Here is a 19,184-nt window from a genome sequence, read left to right as displayed (position 1 = left end):
GCTGCTGCCCCCGCGACCCGACCCCGGATAAGCGGAAGAAGATGGATGGATGGATGGATGGGTATAGTAAGGTGTTCTTTTAAAACGACCATAAGGCTTTTTGAAAAGTCCATGTAAGGTGGTTTTTTTTTTTTTTTTAAACAACCATGTATAGTCAGGCATTTTTTTTAAACAACCAAGGCGTTCTTTTAAAACCACCATCTATACTAAGGCCTTTTTTTTTTTTTAAGTCCATGTATAGTAAGGCGTTTTTTTTTTGTTTTTTTTTGTTTTTGTTTTTTAAAAACGACCAGGTATAGTAAGGCGTTCTTTTAAAACGACCATAAGGCTTTTTTTAAAAGTCCATGTATAGTCAAGCATTTTTTTAAAACAACCAAGGCTTCTTTTAAAACGACCATCTATACTAAGGCCTTTTTTTTTTTTTTTTTTTTTTTTTTTTAAGTCCATGTATAGTAAGGCGTTTTTTTTTTTTCTTCTTCTTTTTTTTTATTTTAAGTCCATGTATAGTAAGGCGTTTTTTTTGTTTTTTTTTTGTTTTTTTTAAACGACCAGGTATAGTAAGGCGTTCTTTTAAAATGACCATAATGCTTTTTTTAAAAGTCCATGTATAGTAAGGTGTGTTTTGTTTTGTTTTTTTTGTTTTTTTTAAACGACCATGTGTAGTCAGGCATTTTTTTAAACAACCATCTATACTAAGGCCTTTTTTAAACAAGGTTTTTTTGTTTTTTTTTTAATGACCATGTATAGTAAGGCTTTTTTTGTTTGTTTTTTTAAACAACTATATATAGTCAGGCATTTTTTTTTTAAACAACCAAGGCGTTCTTTTAAAACGACCATCTATACTAAGGCCTTTTCTTTTCTTTTTTTTTTAAGTCCATGTATAGTAAGGCGTTTTTTTTGTTTTATTTATTTATTTTATTTTATTTTTTATTTTTTTAAACGACCTGGTATAGTAAGGCGTTCTTTTAAAACGACCATAAGGCTTTTTTTTAAAAGTCCATGTATAGTCAAGCATTTTTTTAAAACAACCAAGGCTTCTTTTAAAACGACCATCTATACTAAGGCCTTTTTTTTTTTAAGTCCATGTATAGTAAGGCGGTTTTTTTTCTTTTCTTTTTTTTTGTTTTTTTTTTAAACGACCAGGTATAGTAAGGCGGGTTTTTTTTTCTTTTTTTTTTTTAAACGACCAGGTATAGTAAGGCGTTCTTTTAAAACGACCATCTATACTAAGGCCTTTTTTTTTTTTTTTTTTTTTTTTTTTTAAGTCCATGTATAGTAAGGCGTTTTTTTTTTTTCTTCTTCTTTTTTTTTATTTTAAGTCCATGTATAGTAAGGCGTTTTTTTTGTTTTTTTTTTGTTTTTTTTAAACGACCAGGTATAGTAAGGCGTTCTTTTAAAATGACCATAATGCTTTTTTTAAAAGTCCATGTATAGTAAGGTGTGTTTTGTTTTGTTTTTTTTGTTTTTTTTAAACGACCATGTGTAGTCAGGCATTTTTTTAAACAACCATCTATACTAAGGCCTTTTTTAAACAAGGTTTTTTTGTTTTTTTTTAATGACCATGTATAGTAAGGCTTTTTTTGTTTGTTTTTTTAAACAACTATATATAGTCAGGCATTTTTTTTTTAAACAACCAAGGCGTTCTTTTAAAACGACCATCTATACTAAGGCCTTTTCTTTTCTTTTTTTTTTAAGTCCATGTATAGTAAGGCGTTTTTTTTTTCTTCTTTTTTTTTGTTTTAAGTCCATGTATAGTAAGGCGTTTTTTTTTTTTTTTTTTTTTTTTTTTTTTAAATGACTAGGTATAGTAAGGCGTTCTTTGAAAACGACCATAATGCTTTTTTTAAAAGTCCATGTATAGTAAGGTGTGTGTTTTTTTTTAATGACCATGTATAGTAAGGCTTTTTTTTGTTTGTTTGTTTTTTTAAACAACTATATATAGTCAGGCATTTTTTTTTAAACAACCAAGGCGTTCTTTTAAAACGACCATCTATACTAAGGCCTTTTTTTTTCTTTTTTTTTTAAGTCCATGTATAGTAAGGCGTTTTTTTTTTTTTTTTTTTTTTTTTTTTTAAACGACCAGGTATAGTAAGGCGTTTTTTTTTTCTTTTTTTTTTTTTAAACGACCAGGTATAGTAAGGCGTTCTTTTAAAACGACCATCTATACTAAGGCCTTTTTTTTTTTTTTTTTTTTTTTTTTTAAGTCCATGTATAGTAAGGCGTTTTTTTTTTTTCTTCTTCTTTTTTTTTATTTTAAGTCCATGTATAGTAAGGCGTTTTTTTTGTTTTTTTTTTGTTTTTTTTAAACGACCAGGTATAGTAAGGCGTTCTTTTAAAATGACCATAATGCTTTTTTTAAAAGTCCATGTATAGTAAGGTGTGTTTTGTTTTGTTTTTTTTGTTTTTTTTAAACGACCATGTGTAGTCAGGCATTTTTTTAAACAACCATCTATACTAAGGCCTTTTTTAAACAAGGTTTTTTTGTTTTTTTTTAATGACCATGTATAGTAAGGCTTTTTTTGTTTGTTTTTTTAAACAACTATATATAGTCAGGCATTTTTTTTTTAAACAACCAAGGCGTTCTTTTAAAACGACCATCTATACTAAGGCCTTTTCTTTTCTTTTTTTTTTAAGTCCATGTATAGTAAGGCGTTTTTTTTTGTTTTATTTATTTATTTTATTTTATTTTTTATTTTTTTAAACGACCTGGTATAGTAAGGCGTTCTTTTAAAACGACCATAAGGCTTTTTTTAAAAGTCCATGTATAGTCAGGCATTTTTTTTAAACAACCAAGGCGTTTTTTAAAACGACCATCTATACTAAGGCCTTTTTTTTTTTTTTTTTTTTTAAGTCCATGTATAGTAAGGCGTTTTTTTTTTCTTTTTTTTTTGTTTTTTGTTTTTAAACGACCAGGTATAGTAAGCCGTTTTTTTTTTCTTTTTTTTTTCTTTTTTTTTAAACGACCAGGTATAGTAAGGCGTTCTTTTAAAACGACCATCTATACTAAGGCCTTTTTTTTTTTTTTTTTTTTAAGTCCATGTATAATAAGGCGTTTTTTTTTTCTTCTTTTTTTTTGTTTTAAGTCCATGTATAGTAAGGCGTTTTTTTTTTGTTTTGTTTTTTTTTTTTTTAAATGACTAGGTATAGTAAGGCGTTCTTTGAAAACGACCATAATGCTTTTTTTAAAAGTCCATGTATAGTAAGGTGTGTGTTTTTTTTTAATGACCATGTATAGTAAGGCTTTTTTTTGTTTGTTTGTTTTTTTAAACAACTATATATAGTCAGGCATTTTTTTTTAAACAACCAAGGCGTTCTTTTAAAACGACCATCTATACTAAGGCCTTTTTTTTTCTTTTTTTTTTAAGTCCATGTATAGTAAGGCGTTTTTTTTTTTTTTTTTTTTTTTTTTTTTAAACGACCAGGTATAGTAAGGCGTTTTTTTTTTCGTTTTTTTTTTTTAAACGACCAGGTATAGTAAGGCGTTCTTTTAAAACGACCATCTATACTAAGGCCTTTTTTTTTATTATTATTTTTTTTATTTATTTATTTTTTTTTTAAAGTCCATGTATAGTAAGGCTTTTTTTTAAGTCCATGTATAGTAAGGTGTGTTTTGTTTTGTTTTGTTTTTTTTAAACGACCATGTGTAGTCAGGCATTTTTTTAAACAACCATCTATACTAAGGCCTTTTTTAAACAAGGTTGTTTTTTATTTTTTTTTTTAATGACCATGTATAGTAAGGCTTTTTTTGTTAGTTTTTTTAAACAACTATATATAGTCAGGCATTTTTTTTTTTAAACAACCAAGGCGTTCTTTTAAAACGACCATCTATACTAAGGCCTTTTCTTTTCTTTTTTTTAAAAGTCCATGTATAGTCAAGCATTTTTTTAAAACAACCAAGGCTTCTTTTAAAACGACCATCTATACTAAGGCCTTTTTTTTTTAAGTCCATGTATAGTAAGGCGTTTTTTTTTCTTTTCTTTTTTTTTTTTTTTTTTTTAAACGACCAGGTATAGTAAGGCGGGTTTTTTTTCTTTTTTTTTTTTAAACGACCAGGTATAGTAAGGCGTTCTTTTAAAACGACCATCTATACTAAGGCCTTTTTTTTTTAAGTCCATGTATAGTAAGGCGTTTTTTTTTTTTTTTTGTTTTTTTTTTTTTAAACGACCAGGTATAGTAAGGCGTTTTTTTTTTTGTTTTTTTTTTGTTTTTTTTTTAAACGACCAGGTATAGTAAGGCGGGTTTTTTTTCTTTTTTTTTTTTAAACGACCAGGTATAGTAAGGCGTTCTTTTAAAACGACCATCTATACTAAGGCCTTTTTTTTTTTAAGTCCATGTATAGTAAGGCGTTTTTTTTTTTGGTTTTTTTTTTTAAACGACCAGGTATAGTAAGGCGTTTTTTTTTTTCTTTTTTTTTTTTAAACGACCAGGTATAGTAAGGCGTTCTTTTAAAACGACCATCTATACTAAGGCCTTTTTTTTTATTTTTATTTTTTTTATTTATTTTATTTTTTTTTAAAGTCCATGTATAGTAAGGCTTTTTTTTAAGTCCATGTATAGTAAGGTGTGTTTTGTTTTGTTTTGTTTTTTTAAACGACCATGTGTAGTCAGGCATTTTTTTAAACAACCATCTATACTAAGGCCTTTTTTAAACAAGGTTGTTTTTTGTTTAATGACCATGTATAGTAAGGCTTTTTTTGTTTGTTTTTTTAAACAACTATATATAGTCAGGCATTTTTTTTTTAAACAACCAAGGCGTTCTTTTAAAACGACCATCTATACTAAGGCCTTTTCTTTTCTTTTTTTTTAAGTCCATGTATAGTAAGGCGTTTTTTTTTTGTTTTATTTATTTATTTATTTTTATTTTTTTTTTAAACGACCTGGTATAGTAAGGCGCTCTTTTAAAACGACCGTAAGGCTTTTTTTTTAAAAGTCCATGTATAGTCAGGCATTTTTTTAAAACAACCAAGGCGTTCTTTTAAAACCACCATCTATACTAAGGCTTTTTTTTTTTTTTTTTTTTTTAAGTCCATGTATGGTAAGGCGTTTTTTTTTTTTTTTTTTTTTTTTTTTTTTTTTAAACGACCAGGTATAGTAAGGCGTTCTTTTAAAACGACCATAAGGCTTTTTTTAAAAGTCCATGTATAGTAAGGTGTGTGTTTTTTTTTTAATGACCATGTATAGTAAGGCTTTTTTTGTTTGTTTTTTTAAACAACTATATATAGTCAGGCATTTTTTTTTAAACAACCAAGGCGTTCTTTTAAAACCACCATCTATATTAAGGCCTTTTTTTTCCTTTTTTTTTTATAAGTCCATGTATAGTAAGGCGTTTTTTTTTTTTTTTTTTTTTTTTTTTTTTTTTTTTTTTTTTTTTTTTTTTTTAAACGACCAGGTATAATAAGGCGTTCTTTTAAAATGACCATAAGGCTTTTTTTTAAAAGTCCATGTATAGTCAAGCATTTTTTTAAAACAACCAAGGCTTCTTTTAAAACGACCATCTATACTAAGGCCTTTTTTTTTTTAAGTCCATGTATAGTAAGGCGGTTTTTTTTCTTTTCTTTTTTTTTGTTTTTTTTTTAAACGACCAGGTATAGTAAGGCGGGTTTTTTTTTCTTTTTTTTTTTTAAACGACCAGGTATAGTAAGGCGTTCTTTTAAAACGACCATCTATACTAAGGCCTTTTTTTTTTTTTTTTTTTTTTTTTAAGTCCATGTATAGTAAGGCGTTTTTTTTTTTTCTTCTTCTTTTTTTTTATTTTAAGTCCATGTATAGTAAGGCGTTTTTTTTGTTTTTTTTTTGTTTTTTTTAAACGACCAGGTATAGTAAGGCGTTCTTTTAAAATGACCATAATGCTTTTTTTAAAAGTCCATGTATAGTAAGGTGTGTTTTGTTTTTTGTTTTTTTGTTTTTTTAAACGACCATGTGTAGTCAGGCATTTTTTTAAACAACCATCTATACTAAGGCCTTTTTTAAACAAGGTTTTTTTGTTTTTTTTTAATGACCATGTATAGTAAGGCTTTTTTTGTTTGTTTTTTTAAACAACTATATATAGTCAGGCATTTTTTTTTAAACAACCAAGGCGTTCTTTTAAAACGACCATCTATACTAAGGCCTTTTCTTTTCTTTTTTTTTTAAGTCCATGTATAGTAAGGCGTTTTTTTTTGTTTTATTTATTTATTTTATTTTATTTTTTATTTTTTTAAACGACCTGGTATAGTAAGGCGTTCTTTTAAAACGACCATAAGGCTTTTTTTAAAAGTCCATGTATAGTCAGGCATTTTTTTTAAACAACCAAGGCGTTTTTTAAAACGACCATCTATACTAAGGCCTTTTTTTTTTTTTTTTTTTTTAAGTCCATGTATAGTAAGGCGTTTTTTTTTTCTTTTTTTTTTCTTTTTTGTTTTTAAACGACCAGGTATAGTAAGCCGTTTTTTTTTTCTTTTTTTTTTCTTTTTTTTTAAACGACCAGGTATAGTAAGGCGTTCTTTTAAAACGACCATCTATACTAAGGCCTTTTTTTTTTTTTTTTTTTTTTAAGTCCATGTATAATAAGGCGTTTTTTTTTTTCTTCTTTTTTTTTGTTTTAAGTCCATGTATAGTAAGGCGTTTTTTTTTGTTTTTTTTTTTGTTTTTTTTTTAAACGACCAGGTATAGTAAGGCGTTCTTTTAAAACGACCATCTATACTAAGGCGTTTTTTTTTTGTTTTTTTTTAAGTCCATGTATACTAAGGCGTTTTTTTTTTTCTTCTTTTTTTTTGTTTTAAGTCCATGTATAGTAAGGCTTTTTTTAAAGTCCATGTATAGTAAGGCGTTTTTTTTTTCCGTTTTGTTTTTAAACGACCAGGTATAGTAAGGCATCCTTTTAAACGACTATAAGGCTTTTTTTTTAAAAGTCCATGTATAGTAAGGTGTTTTTTTTTCTTCTTTTTTTTTTTTTAAACAACTATATATAGTCAGGCATTTTTTTTAAACAACCAAGGCCTTCTTTTAAAACAACCATCTATACTAAGGCCATTTTATTTTTATTTTTTTAAGTCCATGTATAGTAAGGCGTTTTTGTTTTGTTTTAAGTCCATGTATAGTAAGGTGTTTTTTTTTTTTTTTTTTTTTTTTTAAACAACTACTGTATATATAGTCAGGCATTTTTTTTTAAACAACCTAGGCGTTCTTTTAAAACAACCATCTATACTAAGGCCTTTTTTTTTTTTTTAAGTCCATGTATAGTAAGGCGTTTTTTTTTTTCTTCTTTTTTTTTTTTTAAGTCCATGTATAGTAAGGCTTTTTTTAAAGTCCATGTATAGTAAGGCGTTTTTTTTTTCGGTTTTTTTTTAAACGACCAGGTATAGTAAGGCATTCTTTTAAAACGACTATAAGGCTTTTTTTTAAAAGTCCATGTATAGTAAGGCGTTTTTTTTTCTTCTTTTTTTTTTTTTTAAACAACTATATATAGTCAGGCATTTTTTTTAAACAACCAAGGCCTTCTTTTAAAACAACCATCTCTACTAAGGCCATTTTTTTTTTTTTTAAGTCCATGTATAGTAAGGCGTTTTTTTTTTTCTTCTTTTTTTTTAGTTTTAAGTCCATGTATAGTAAGGTGTTTTTTTTTGTTTTTGTTTTTTTAAACAACTATATATAGTCAGGCATTTTTTTTTAAACAACCAAGGCCTTCTTTTAAAACAACCATCTATACTAAGGCCTTTTTTTTTTTTTTTTTTAAGTCCATGTATAGTAAGGCGTTTTTTTTTTTCTTCTTTTTTTTTTTTTTAAGTCCATGTATAGTAAGGCTTTTTTTAAAGTCCATGTATAGTAAGGCGTTTTTTTTTTCGTTTTTTTTTTAAACGACCAGGTATAGTAAGGCATTCTTTTAAAACGACTATAAGGCTTTTTTTTAAAAGTCCATGTATAGTAAGGCGTTTTTTTTTCTTCTTTTTTTTTTTTTTAAACAACTATATATAGTCAGGCATTTTTTTTAAACAACCAAGGCCTTCTTTTAAAACAACCATCTATACTAAGGCCATTTTTTTTTTTTTTAAGTCCATGTATAGTAAGGCGTTTTTTTTTTTCTTCTTTTTTTTTAGTTTTAAGTCCATGTATAGTAAGGTGTTTTTTTTTGTTTGTTTGTTTTTTTAAACAACTATATATAGTCAGGCATTTTTTTTTTAAACAACCAAGGCCTTCTTTTAAAACAACCATCTATACTAAGGCCTTTTTTTTTTTTTTTTTTAAGTCCATGTATAGTAAGGCGTTGTTTTTTTTTTTGTTTTTTTTTTTAAACCACCATGTTTAGTCAGGCATTTTTTAAACAACCATCTATACTAAGGCCTTTTTTTTAAACAAGGTTTTTTCTTAATGACCATGTATCGTCAGGCTTTTTTTGTTTGTTTGTTTTTTTAAACAACTATATATAGTCAGGCATTTTTTTTTAAACAACCAAGGCCTTCTTTTAAAACAACCATCTATACTAAGGCCATTTTTTTTTTAAGTCCATGTATAGTAAGGTGTTTTTTTTTTTTTTTTTTTTTTAAACAACTATATATAGTCAGGCATTTTTTTTAAACAACCAAGGCCTTCTTTTAAAACAACCATCTATACTAAGGCCTTTTTTTTTTTTAAGTTCATGTATAGTAAGGCTTTTTTTTAAGTCCATGTAGGGTAAGGCGTTTTTTTTTTTTTTTTTTTTTTTTTTTTTTTTTAAACGACCAGGTATAGTAAGGCGTTCTTTTAAAACGACCATAAGGCTTTTTTTAAAAGTCCATGTATAGTAAGGTGTGTGTTTTTTTTTTAATGACCATGTATAGTAAGGCTTTTTTTGTTTGTTTTTTTAAACAACTATATATAGTCAGGCATTTTTTTTTAAACAACCAAGGCGTTCTTTTAAAACCACCATCTATATTAAGGCCTTTTTTTTCCTTTTTTTTTTATAAGTCCATGTATAGTAAGGCGTTTTTGTTTTTTTTTGTTTTTGTTTTGTTTTTTTTGTTTTTTGTTTTTTTTTAAACGACCAGGTATAATAAGGCGTTCTTTTAAAATGACCATAAGGCTTTTTTTTAAAAGTCCATGTATAGTCAAGCATTTTTTTAAAACAACCAAGGCTTCTTTTAAAACGACCATCTATACTAAGGCCTTTTTTTTTTTAAGTCCATGTATAGTAAGGCGGTTTTTTTTCTTTTCTTTTTTTTTGTTTTTTTTTTAAACGACCAGGTATAGTAAGGCGGGTTTTTTTTTCTTTTTTTTTTTTAAACGACCAGGTATAGTAAGGCGTTCTTTTAAAACGACCATCTATACTAAGGCCTTTTTTTTTTTTTTTTTTTTTTTTTTTTAAGTCCATGTATAGTAAGGCGTTTTTTTTTTTTCTTCTTCTTTTTTTTTATTTTAAGTCCATGTATAGTAAGGCGTTTTTTTTGGTTTTTTTTTGTTTTTTTTAAACGACCAGGTATAGTAAGGCGTTCTTTTAAAATGACCATAATGCTTTTTTTAAAAGTCCATGTATAGTAAGGTGTGTTTTGTTTTGTTTTTTTTGTTTTTTTTAAACGACCATGTGTAGTCAGGCATTTTTTTAAACAACCATCTATACTAAGGCCTTTTTTAAACAAGGTTTTTTTGTTTTTTTTTAATGACCATGTATAGTAAGGCTTTTTTTGTTTGTTTTTTTAAACAACTATATATAGTCAGGCATTTTTTTTTTAAACAACCAAGGCGTTCTTTTAAAACGACCATCTATACTAAGGCCTTTTCTTTTCTTTTTTTTTTAAGTCCATGTATAGTAAGGCGTTTTTTTTTGTTTTATTTATTTATTTTATTTTATTTTTTATTTTTTTAAACGACCTGGTATAGTAAGGCGTTCTTTTAAAACGACCATAAGGCTTTTTTTAAAAGTCCATGTATAGTCAGGCATTTTTTTTAAACAACCAAGGCGTTTTTTAAAACGACCATCTATACTAAGGCCTTTTTTTTTTTTTTTTTTTTTAAGTCCATGTATAGTAAGGCGTTTTTTTTTTCTTTTTTTTTTCTTTTTTGTTTTTAAACGACCAGGTATAGTAAGCCGTTTTTTTTTTCTTTTTTTTTTCTTTTTTTTTAAACGACCAGGTATAGTAAGGCGTTCTTTTAAAACGACCATCTATACTAAGGCCTTTTTTTTTTTTTTTTTTTTAAGTCCATGTATAATAAGGCGTTTTTTTTTTCTTCTTTTTTTTTGTTTTAAGTCCATGTATAGTAAGGCGTTTTTTTTTGTTTTTTTTTTAACGACCAGGTATAGTAAGGCGTTCTTTTAAAACGACCATCTATACTAAGGCGTTTTTTTTTTGTTTTTTTTTAAGTCCATGTATACTAAGGCGTTTTTTTTTTTCTTCTTTTTTTTTGTTTTAAGTCCATGTATAGTAAGGCTTTTTTTAAAGTCCATGTATAGTAAGGCGTTTTTTTTTTCCGTTTTTTTTTTAAACGACCAGGTATAGTAAGGCATCCTTTTAAACGACTATAAGGCTTTTTTTTTAAAAGTCCATGTATAGTAAGGTGTTTTTTTTTCTTCTTTTTTTTTTTTTAAACAACTATATATAGTCAGGCATTTTTTTTAAACAACCAAGGCCTTCTTTTAAAACAACCATCTATACTAAGGCCATTTTATTTTTATTTTTTTAAGTCCATGTATAGTAAGGCGTTTTTGTTTTGTTTTAAGTCCATGTATAGTAAGGTGTTTTTTTTTTTTTTTTTTTTTTTTTAAACAACTACTGTATATATAGTCAGGCATTTTTTTTTAAACAACCTAGGCGTTCTTTTAAAACAACCATCTATACTAAGGCCTTTTTTTTTTTTTTAAGTCCATGTATAGTAAGGCGTTTTTTTTTTTCTTCTTTTTTTTTTTTTAAGTCCATGTATAGTAAGGCTTTTTTTAAAGTCCATGTATAGTAAGGCGTTTTTTTTTTCGGTTTTTTTTTAAACGACCAGGTATAGTAAGGCATTCTTTTAAAACGACTATAAGGCTTTTTTTTAAAAGTCCATGTATAGTAAGGCGTTTTTTTTTCTTCTTTTTTTTTTTTTTAAACAACTATATATAGTCAGGCATTTTTTTTAAACAACCAAGGCCTTCTTTTAAAACAACCATCTATACTAAGGCCATTTTTTTTTTTTTTAAGTCCATGTATAGTAAGGCGTTTTTTTTTTTCTTCTTTTTTTTTAGTTTTAAGTCCATGTATAGTAAGGTGTTTTTTTTTTGTTTGTTTGTTTTTTTAAACAACTATATATAGTCAGGCATTTTTTTTTAAACAACCAAGGCCTTCTTTTAAAACAACCATCTATACTAAGGCCTTTTTTTTTTTTTTTTTAAGTCCATGTATAGTAAGGCGTTGTTTTTTTTTTTGTTTTTTTTTTAAACCACCATGTTTAGTCAGGCATTTTTTAAACAACCATCTATACTAAGGCCTTTTTTTTAAACAAGGTTTTTTCTTAATGACCATGTATCGTCAGGCTTTTTTTGTTTGTTTGTTTTTTTAAACAACTATATATAGTCAGGCATTTTTTTTTAAACAACCAAGGCCTTCTTTTAAAACAACCATCTATACTAAGGCCATTTTTTTTTTAAGTCCATGTATAGTAAGGTGTTTTTTTTTTTTTTTTTTTTTTTTTAAACAACTATATATAGTCAGGCATTTTTTTTAAACAACCAAGGCCTTCTTTTAAAACAACCATCTATACTAAGGCCTTTTTTTTTTTTAAGTTCATGTATAGTAAGGCTTTTTTTTAAGTCCATGTAGGGTAAGGTGTTTTTTTTTTTTTTTTTTTTTTTTTTTTAAGTCCATGTATAGTAAGGAGTTTTTTTTTTTTCTTTTTTTTTAAACGACCAGGTATCGTAAGGCGTTCTTTTAAAACGACCATAAGGCTTTTTTTTTTAAAAGTCCATGTATAGTAAGGGCCCTGCGATTGGTTGGCAACCAGTCCAGGGTGTCCCCCGCCTACTGCCCAGTGCCAGCTGAGATAGGCGCCAGCAGCCCCCGCGACCCTTGTGAGGAATAAGCGGTCAAGAAAATGGATGGATGGATGTATAGTAAGGTGTGTGTTTTTTTTTTTTTTTTTTTTTTAAACAACCATCTATACTAAGGCCTTTTTTTTTTTTTTAAATAACCATGTATAGTAAGCCGTAGAGGCACAAAATGTGAAAACGCCGCAGAGAAATCAATGTATTTAAGTTTGGCCGGCTGAGTGAAAGGCAACATAAGATGGCCGCGAGTGGCTCCACTTCTCCCAACGTTAAGCCATTGTTAATTAGGCCATTCTGTGACATAACACACACACAAAAAACAACCACCTTGTTGTCTGTACAATTTTCCATTTATTTATAACAATATCTGTTATTTAGTTTGTAAAGTACTCCAGCAAAAATTTAACATTAGTCTCTTTCCAGAAGAAAGTCTGAGCCTCCATGCATTGTGTACTATAAAAGCTATGTGTCATTCATTAAGAAAAAAAAAAAAAAGATGGATGAATTTGAGCAAAACTGCTGCTTGGGGGTAAAATGATTGTACTTATCTCACAAATCAAATACAAAACATATACAATTGAGTAAAATAACACTTACTGACAGGTATGCCAAAAACAATAACATTGTCGCTGTTTGAAGAATGATTTCCGATATTGACGATTGGTGTTACATGCACTAAGATATGGCTGACATTTCTGACAGAAGCAGCATTTTGAGCGTAAGGACAAGAGTGGTAGCATTAGCAGCAGCAGGGCACGCCAGTTACACACGGGAGGTTAGACACAGCTCGACGACAACACAAATGACCTTAATGCACTTAAAGACAGTCGTTACAAAACGGGCCACTCAAGGTCAAAAGCTACGTACTCATGACTGACATTTTAGAAAAGGTCCATTAGGATGTCCAAACTCTCACCTTCAACTCAAGGAAGACCCTGTAAGTTACGGGATACCACCTCGCTAATGCGGACTGGCCGTGCTTTGGTCCTTATCGACCAGCTGACCATGTTTGCTTCGACACATTCGCCAAGTGGCAAATCCAGGTCCAGAAAGTAAAAACCCTGCCACAGTTTGGCTTTAAAGCCAGGTGCTAGCTAGCGAGCTAGCACCTAGCATCTGTTTCCCCAGATTTCCACACAGTAGGTCAGATATGGTAATAATAGTGAACAGTAGCTATAATGTGGACAATGACTTCTTATTCAGGATGTCTGTAGTTTTAGAGAGTATCTCTATGATTTTTGACATTTTTCTTTTTGAACTTAACTACTCCAAGAAATGTATTTTCACACACACTATTTCAATTGAAATGGGCGCTAGTTAGCGAGCTAACTAGCACAAGAGGCTAAAGTCAAACGGTGGCAGGGTTTTTACTTTCTGGAGCTAGCTAGCTTGCACATGAGGCTAAAGCCAAACAGTGGCAGGATTTTTACTTTCTGGAGCTAGCTAGCTTGCACAAGAGGCTAAAGCCAAACAGTGGCAGGGTTTTTACTTTCTGGAGCTAGCTCGTTTACCTGGTCGGCAGCTAATTAGCTAGCACAAGAGGCTAAAGCCAAACAGTGGCAGGGTTTTTACTTTCTGTAGTTAGCTCGTTTACCTGCTCGGGAGCTAATTAGCTAGCACAAGAGGCTAAAGCCAAAAGGTGGCATGGTTTTTACTTTCTGGAGCTAGCTCGTTTGCCTGCTCGGGAGCTAGCTAGTGCAAGAGGCTAAAGCCAAACAGTGGCAGGGTTTTTACTTTCGTTTACCTGCTCGGGAGCTAATTAGCTAGCACAAGAAGCTAAAGCCAAACGGTGGCAGCGCTTTTACTTTCTGGACCCGGATTTGCCACCTCTGTTCGCAACATCTGCTTGGAATGTTTCACATGGGAGCAAATTGTCCAACGTACACAACACACTTCAAAACAGCCCAGGAGCCATGTCATAAAAACCCACCTTGGCTTCACATGGGACTATATAAAGCCTAAAAAAATACCATCAGATTGGATTTCTGTGCAAGGAAGACGACAATCATTTCAAGAGCATCCGCTGCTGTACACAAACATACGCGGACGCGTCTCACACAATCCTGCGAGGATCCTCAGCGAGACCACGGCCGCACAAATTTGGACAACTTTGAGTTTGGCCTTTCCCTCTCAAAGTCCACACAAACAACAAACAATTGGCACTGGTGAAATGGAACAATTTTTTTTTTTTCTCGCTTGCTCTCTATACAATTCATAAAAAAATAATGACCAAAATTAAAACTGCTCCAATGATGACGTCTAATTTTCCATTTCATTTTGCACAGAGGTAGTGGCTATTTAGGTAAAGGGGTAAGGGACACGTGTAAATTAAAAATCTCTCATAGAAAATGTTATTTATTTCTTGACCAGAGGAATCTCAAAAGAACAAAATATAATACTGCAATCACATACAAAAGTAGTCCTTCATTTTTGTACATTTTATACAGTGTTCACACTTTTTTTTGTCATTTTCTCTTCCACTTTTGTATTTTTTTTTTTTCTCCGCGTGTTTTGTCGTTTTATTTTTTTCTTCACTAAAAGGCAAGAAGATGGGGTGTGTTTGGAATATCGTGACGGGCGGCCTACGCCAGCGGGTCCACAAGAGGCTCCTCCTCCCCGCGACACAGCAACTCCTTCTTCTCGTCCGTGCTGGCCAGCGAGTTGCGACTGTTTTGGGCGCCCATGTACAGCGTGGCGTACACTGGGTTGGTGAAGTTCGTCGGCTGGGGAGAGTCAAGCAACAGCAAAAATCACAATGAGAAAATAAATGAATTCCTGCTGTACATGTGTTGGCCTCTTAGGGGCAGCGTGGTGCAATGAGTACACATTTATTTTGCCAAGGCAGGGAGGGTTCGATCTCAATTCTCTAACATTGTGTACCTTGTCTGGATCTAGGGTAAAATCTGCGTCTAGCAGCTCCCCTGCGTCGTCATCGGGCTCGCCCTCGTAGATCTTGTAGGCGGGGTTTCCGATCTCAACATTCATGGCCCCGTTGGTCATCCGTTGGTGCTGGAAGCCCTTCGCTCTGCACGACACAATAAAGTCCAGATATAAGACCCGGACACGGTTAACTGCGCCCGCACACATCCATACGATGAATAGAGGCGGATCACGGCGTCACGTCCAACCAGACTGAGGAAAAGCAAAAGCCACGGCACACAGCACAGACACAAACTCAGCATTCGATTAAAACCAGAACGGATCCAGATCTCATCGCACAAAATGAAAGCACCATAAATCCTATCACATTGCTACCAATTGAATCACCACTGAAATGAGGTAGGGATGAGCATCTTCAATCTTCTCCTTGCTAACGTTTCTTAAAAATGAGATTAATTGAGGCCCAACTAATTTGCTGCCTTAATGGGCTGCTGCAAAACACTGATAGGAAGAAACAATATGAAATACTGTTAGGTCCAGAGGTATCTGCAGTTTTAATTTTTTGTTCATATACCTCCACAATAGGTTTGAATTAATACAACAAACATGCAAAGCCATTAAAGTGTAGATTTTCAGTTTAAGAAGTTTCATAAAAAGAAGGCAATTACCAGTTTGGAATTTCTATTAAGCGTACTTCCATTCTCAGAGTTGAAAAGGTATTTGGACAAAGAAAGCAACCTTTTTAATATTGTGATGACTGCCTGAAAGCATCTCCAGGGAGGAAACTCAGAATTGGATCATTAAATGAGCTGCAGACTTGAGGCAGCCGTGCAATGAAAATGATTTTCATCCACGTAATGAAAATTCTCTTCCTAATGTTGTCACTTTGTCCAAGTACTTTTGGGCCCATAAAAATGGATGTCATTTTCAAATGGTAAATGTCTTCTTATATTTGTGAAATCTATATAAAAGCTACGTTATGGCTATTTTTCAAATGCTCATCCCTACTGTGCAATACCATATGACAGCATGAAAGACAATTACGGGAATACACAAACAGATCTGTTTGTCGCAGATCTGTCCTACAGCTCCTGAAGAAGCCGATTTGAAACGGGAGAGACACTGAAGGGCTAGAATGACACGACACTCATCACAGGATCAAACACTGCATAGCAACTAAGACTTAAGGGGAAGGGGTTATGGTGGACCAAAAATGACAAAATAAAAAAATAAAAATAAAAAAAAACCCAAAGTGAAAATAAAAATGGATATAAAAAATATGATTAAAAAATGTAATAAAAATATAACTGGAAATAAAACCAACATATCTATATATAAATAATGTATAAAGTGAAAATAAAAATGAATATAAAAATAATCTAAATTAAATATAAGAAATAAATATAAATAGAAATAAAACCAACATCTCCATCCATATCAAGTAAAAATAAATAAAAAAGGACATTCAAAAAACTAAAAATAAATATAAAAAATGTGGAAATAAATACAATAATAATAATATATAAATATATAAATAATTTATAAAGTGAAAATAAAAATTAAATAAAAGAAATAAATATAAGAAATACATATAAATGGAAATAAAACCAACACATCTATCCATCTATCTTTTTTTTTTTAAATCTATCTATCCATTTATCTATAGAAAGTAAACACAAATAAACGAGATAAAAAAAATACATCTAAAAGAAATGTGGAAATAAATGCAAATATATATATAAGTCTATATTTATTTCCATATTTGTTTTTACATTTTTTATTTTGTGAATCTTGTTTTTAAAATGTATTTGTACTTTTATTGATTCGTGTATTGATTTATTTATTAATGTATATTCTTTTGTCATTTTTTGTATTTAATTATTGAATTATATTTTTACACTTTATTTATTCATTTATTATTTATTTATTTTGGCATTTTTGGTCCTCCATAAGGGGCAAGGTAGAAAGGGTTGGATGGGGTAATGGAGGCAAAAGCGTTAGCGCCCCCCGCAACTGTTACCGCAAGCGTTTGGAGCCGGTTTTGCTGGGCCTGCTAGACCTGAGGAGCAGAGCAGATGCCATTACAGTGTAGGAGAGAGGGAAGAAACTGGAAAAGGAATGCAGGAGAAGAGAAAAGACCACTCTCAAATGGAAGGCGATTAACTTGGACTCACCCTCTCATCCTTCTCCTGTACCAGAACAACGCGCCCAAGGCCAGCAGAACCAGCAGGAGCAGGATCAGCACAGGGACCACGATGGAGGCTGTGCCTGCACACAAACACACACAAAATACACTTAGTGATGCACGGCAACTGTCGGAGCAGGTTCAAGTTAGTCATGTTTTCAAGTGTCCACTTACGCCCTCCTGAACTGCTGGAACCTTCGCTACTGGTGACTGACTCACAGCGATGCCCCGCCCATCCAGGAGAACATCTACACGCCCACACAAACACAGGAGATATGCACTTTACAGAACATGCGTGTATGGGGGCGAGCATCCGGACTCGATGGTGACAATTTTGATGCAAAGTTTGTTCACCTGCACTCTGGAAGGTGGGTGAGAGGATTGATGGAGCACTGGCCGTTTGCGCAGTATTCGTTTGTGTCACATGTGTAGCAGCTGGGCTGGATTCTTCCATTTGCACATCTATCGAGGACAGAAAGATGTTAGCGTTGAAATACTTTGCTAGTACACTTGTTCTCGTGCTTCTAAATGCAAATACGTTTATACATACAAAACAAATACAGTGGAACCTCCGGATATGTATACCACTTTTTATGTACAATTCGAGTTATGCACTACATTTTTGTCAAAAAAAAAGGATCTCTATTTAAACACTAATTTTGATATATGAATGAAAATAATTTATGCAAATTTTGCAATGTTATTCATAATTAAACTGTGATGAATTAAACAATTACCTCACATCCTTAAGTACGGTGACTATAAAATTATTTATTTACAATATTTGACATTATTTATAACTCCATTAACATTATTTGTTAAAGTATTATAAATAATATTTATTATTAATTATTAATGAATATTTATACACACTTATTTAATTAATTGAAAAATAAATTTTAACAAATATAAGAACAAAGAATATTCTGTAAAATAATTCATCCAGAAATTTAATACTTATTATTTTCAACAATAATTTTAAACATAATTTTTTAACCAATTATTTAATTAAATAAAATAATGTATGATGTAAAATTCTTCAAAAATAAATTATTGAATAAGACAAATTAAAAAAAAAAAAGATACATTTTAACATACCGATTTTAAGAAATAAAAAACATCTGAATTATGCAAAAGATTTTGCAGGACTCTTGATCATATACTATATACTTTATTTGGTGGGCCGGATTCAATACGGAGCGGGCCACATGTGGTCCGCGGGCCATTGTTTGCCCACCCCAACCTTCACCAACAGAATTATGGTACATGATTTCTTATTTTAGTCTTACTCACAAACAGAATTTTTGAGGATAAAATGTTGCAAGTGAAACACTTACACAAAAATGACCATTTAAGAAGAAGAAATATTTTTTTGCCTTTGAGCTATTTCATCTTTAGTTAGATTAAAGATTTCACAGTGCCAAACGTGAATGTGCCAGACTATTGTTTATTACCGGCATGTGAATTCCCCCGTGGACGTAAACCTGTCCTTGGGGATGCACTCCCCGTTGCGACAATAGTGACACTTGTCGATCTCACATGTGCTGCCGGTGTACTGAGGCAGACAGCGGCACAGTTTGGAGCCGCTCGCCGTCTGCAGACACGTGCCTCTGTTCAGACAGTGGCCCTCGCAGCTTCCTACACGTACACAAACACACACGCAGGTTATGCAAGTTTCCAAAACAAAACGTGCGTGTCGAAGCGTTTAGATGGCAACACTCACGATACTGGCACTGGTCACCCAGGAAGTCATGAGGGCAGCTGCAAGACGGTTGGTTCCCAGCACTGACGCTGCAGTTGCCTCCATTCATGCAGTAATTCCTGCACGTGCGCACGTTGCAGTTCGGCCCCGTAAATCCTGGCAGGCATCGGCAGGTCGGAGAGCCTGTTGACATTTGGAAAAATTGGTGTGTGAATGAATGCTATTGGGAGTCATCACGATTGGAAACTTGAAGGGGATTAGAGCTGACATATTTGGCAATTTCATGAACATTTTATTGTAATTTTCTGCTTTTCTTCTTCCCTTTTGGACAATTTATGGTCACTTTTTGGACATTTTTAGGTAATTAAAAAAACAAAAAACAAACAAAACTTTTCATTTACCTTTCGTCTCCATTTTTCCGACAACCTAAAATTTTGGACTCTGACATT

At 31.1% G+C, this 19,184-nt stretch overlaps 1 protein-coding gene across 4 annotated transcripts in view; it reads right to left on the bottom strand.

Moving 5' to 3' along the window:
• Positions 1-14,307: 14,307 nt before the first annotated feature.
• Positions 14,308-19,184, bottom strand: part of LOC144023246 (low-density lipoprotein receptor-related protein 1-like) — a 120,783-nt gene continuing 115,906 nt past the window's right edge. For 2 of the 4 annotated variants that reach the window (XM_077528453.1, XM_077528456.1), the window contains 8 exons: positions 18,757-18,918; positions 18,488-18,671; positions 17,388-17,495; positions 17,208-17,281; positions 17,023-17,116; positions 16,869-16,907; positions 14,849-14,993; positions 14,308-14,691 (listed from right to left, as the gene is read on the bottom strand). In XM_077528453.1, the coding sequence (XP_077384579.1) occupies positions 14,551-14,691; positions 14,849-14,993; positions 16,869-16,907; positions 17,023-17,116; positions 17,208-17,281; positions 17,388-17,495; positions 18,488-18,671; positions 18,757-18,918 (947 nt within the window). In that variant the 3' untranslated portion in view covers positions 14,308-14,550. The remainder of the gene's footprint in view (positions 14,692-14,848; positions 14,994-16,868; positions 16,908-17,022; positions 17,117-17,207; positions 17,282-17,387; positions 17,496-18,487; positions 18,672-18,756; positions 18,919-19,184) is intronic. The other 2 variants (XM_077528455.1, XM_077528457.1) reach the window with 1 other exon arrangement.

The sequence above is a fragment of the Festucalex cinctus genome, chromosome 8 (genome assembly GCF_051991245.1).
Source record: "Festucalex cinctus isolate MCC-2025b chromosome 8, RoL_Fcin_1.0, whole genome shotgun sequence".
Taxonomy (NCBI): Eukaryota; Metazoa; Chordata; class Actinopteri; order Syngnathiformes; family Syngnathidae; genus Festucalex; species Festucalex cinctus.
Note: the sequence above shows the minus strand (reverse complement) of the source record. Positions and strands in the feature narration are given on the sequence as shown.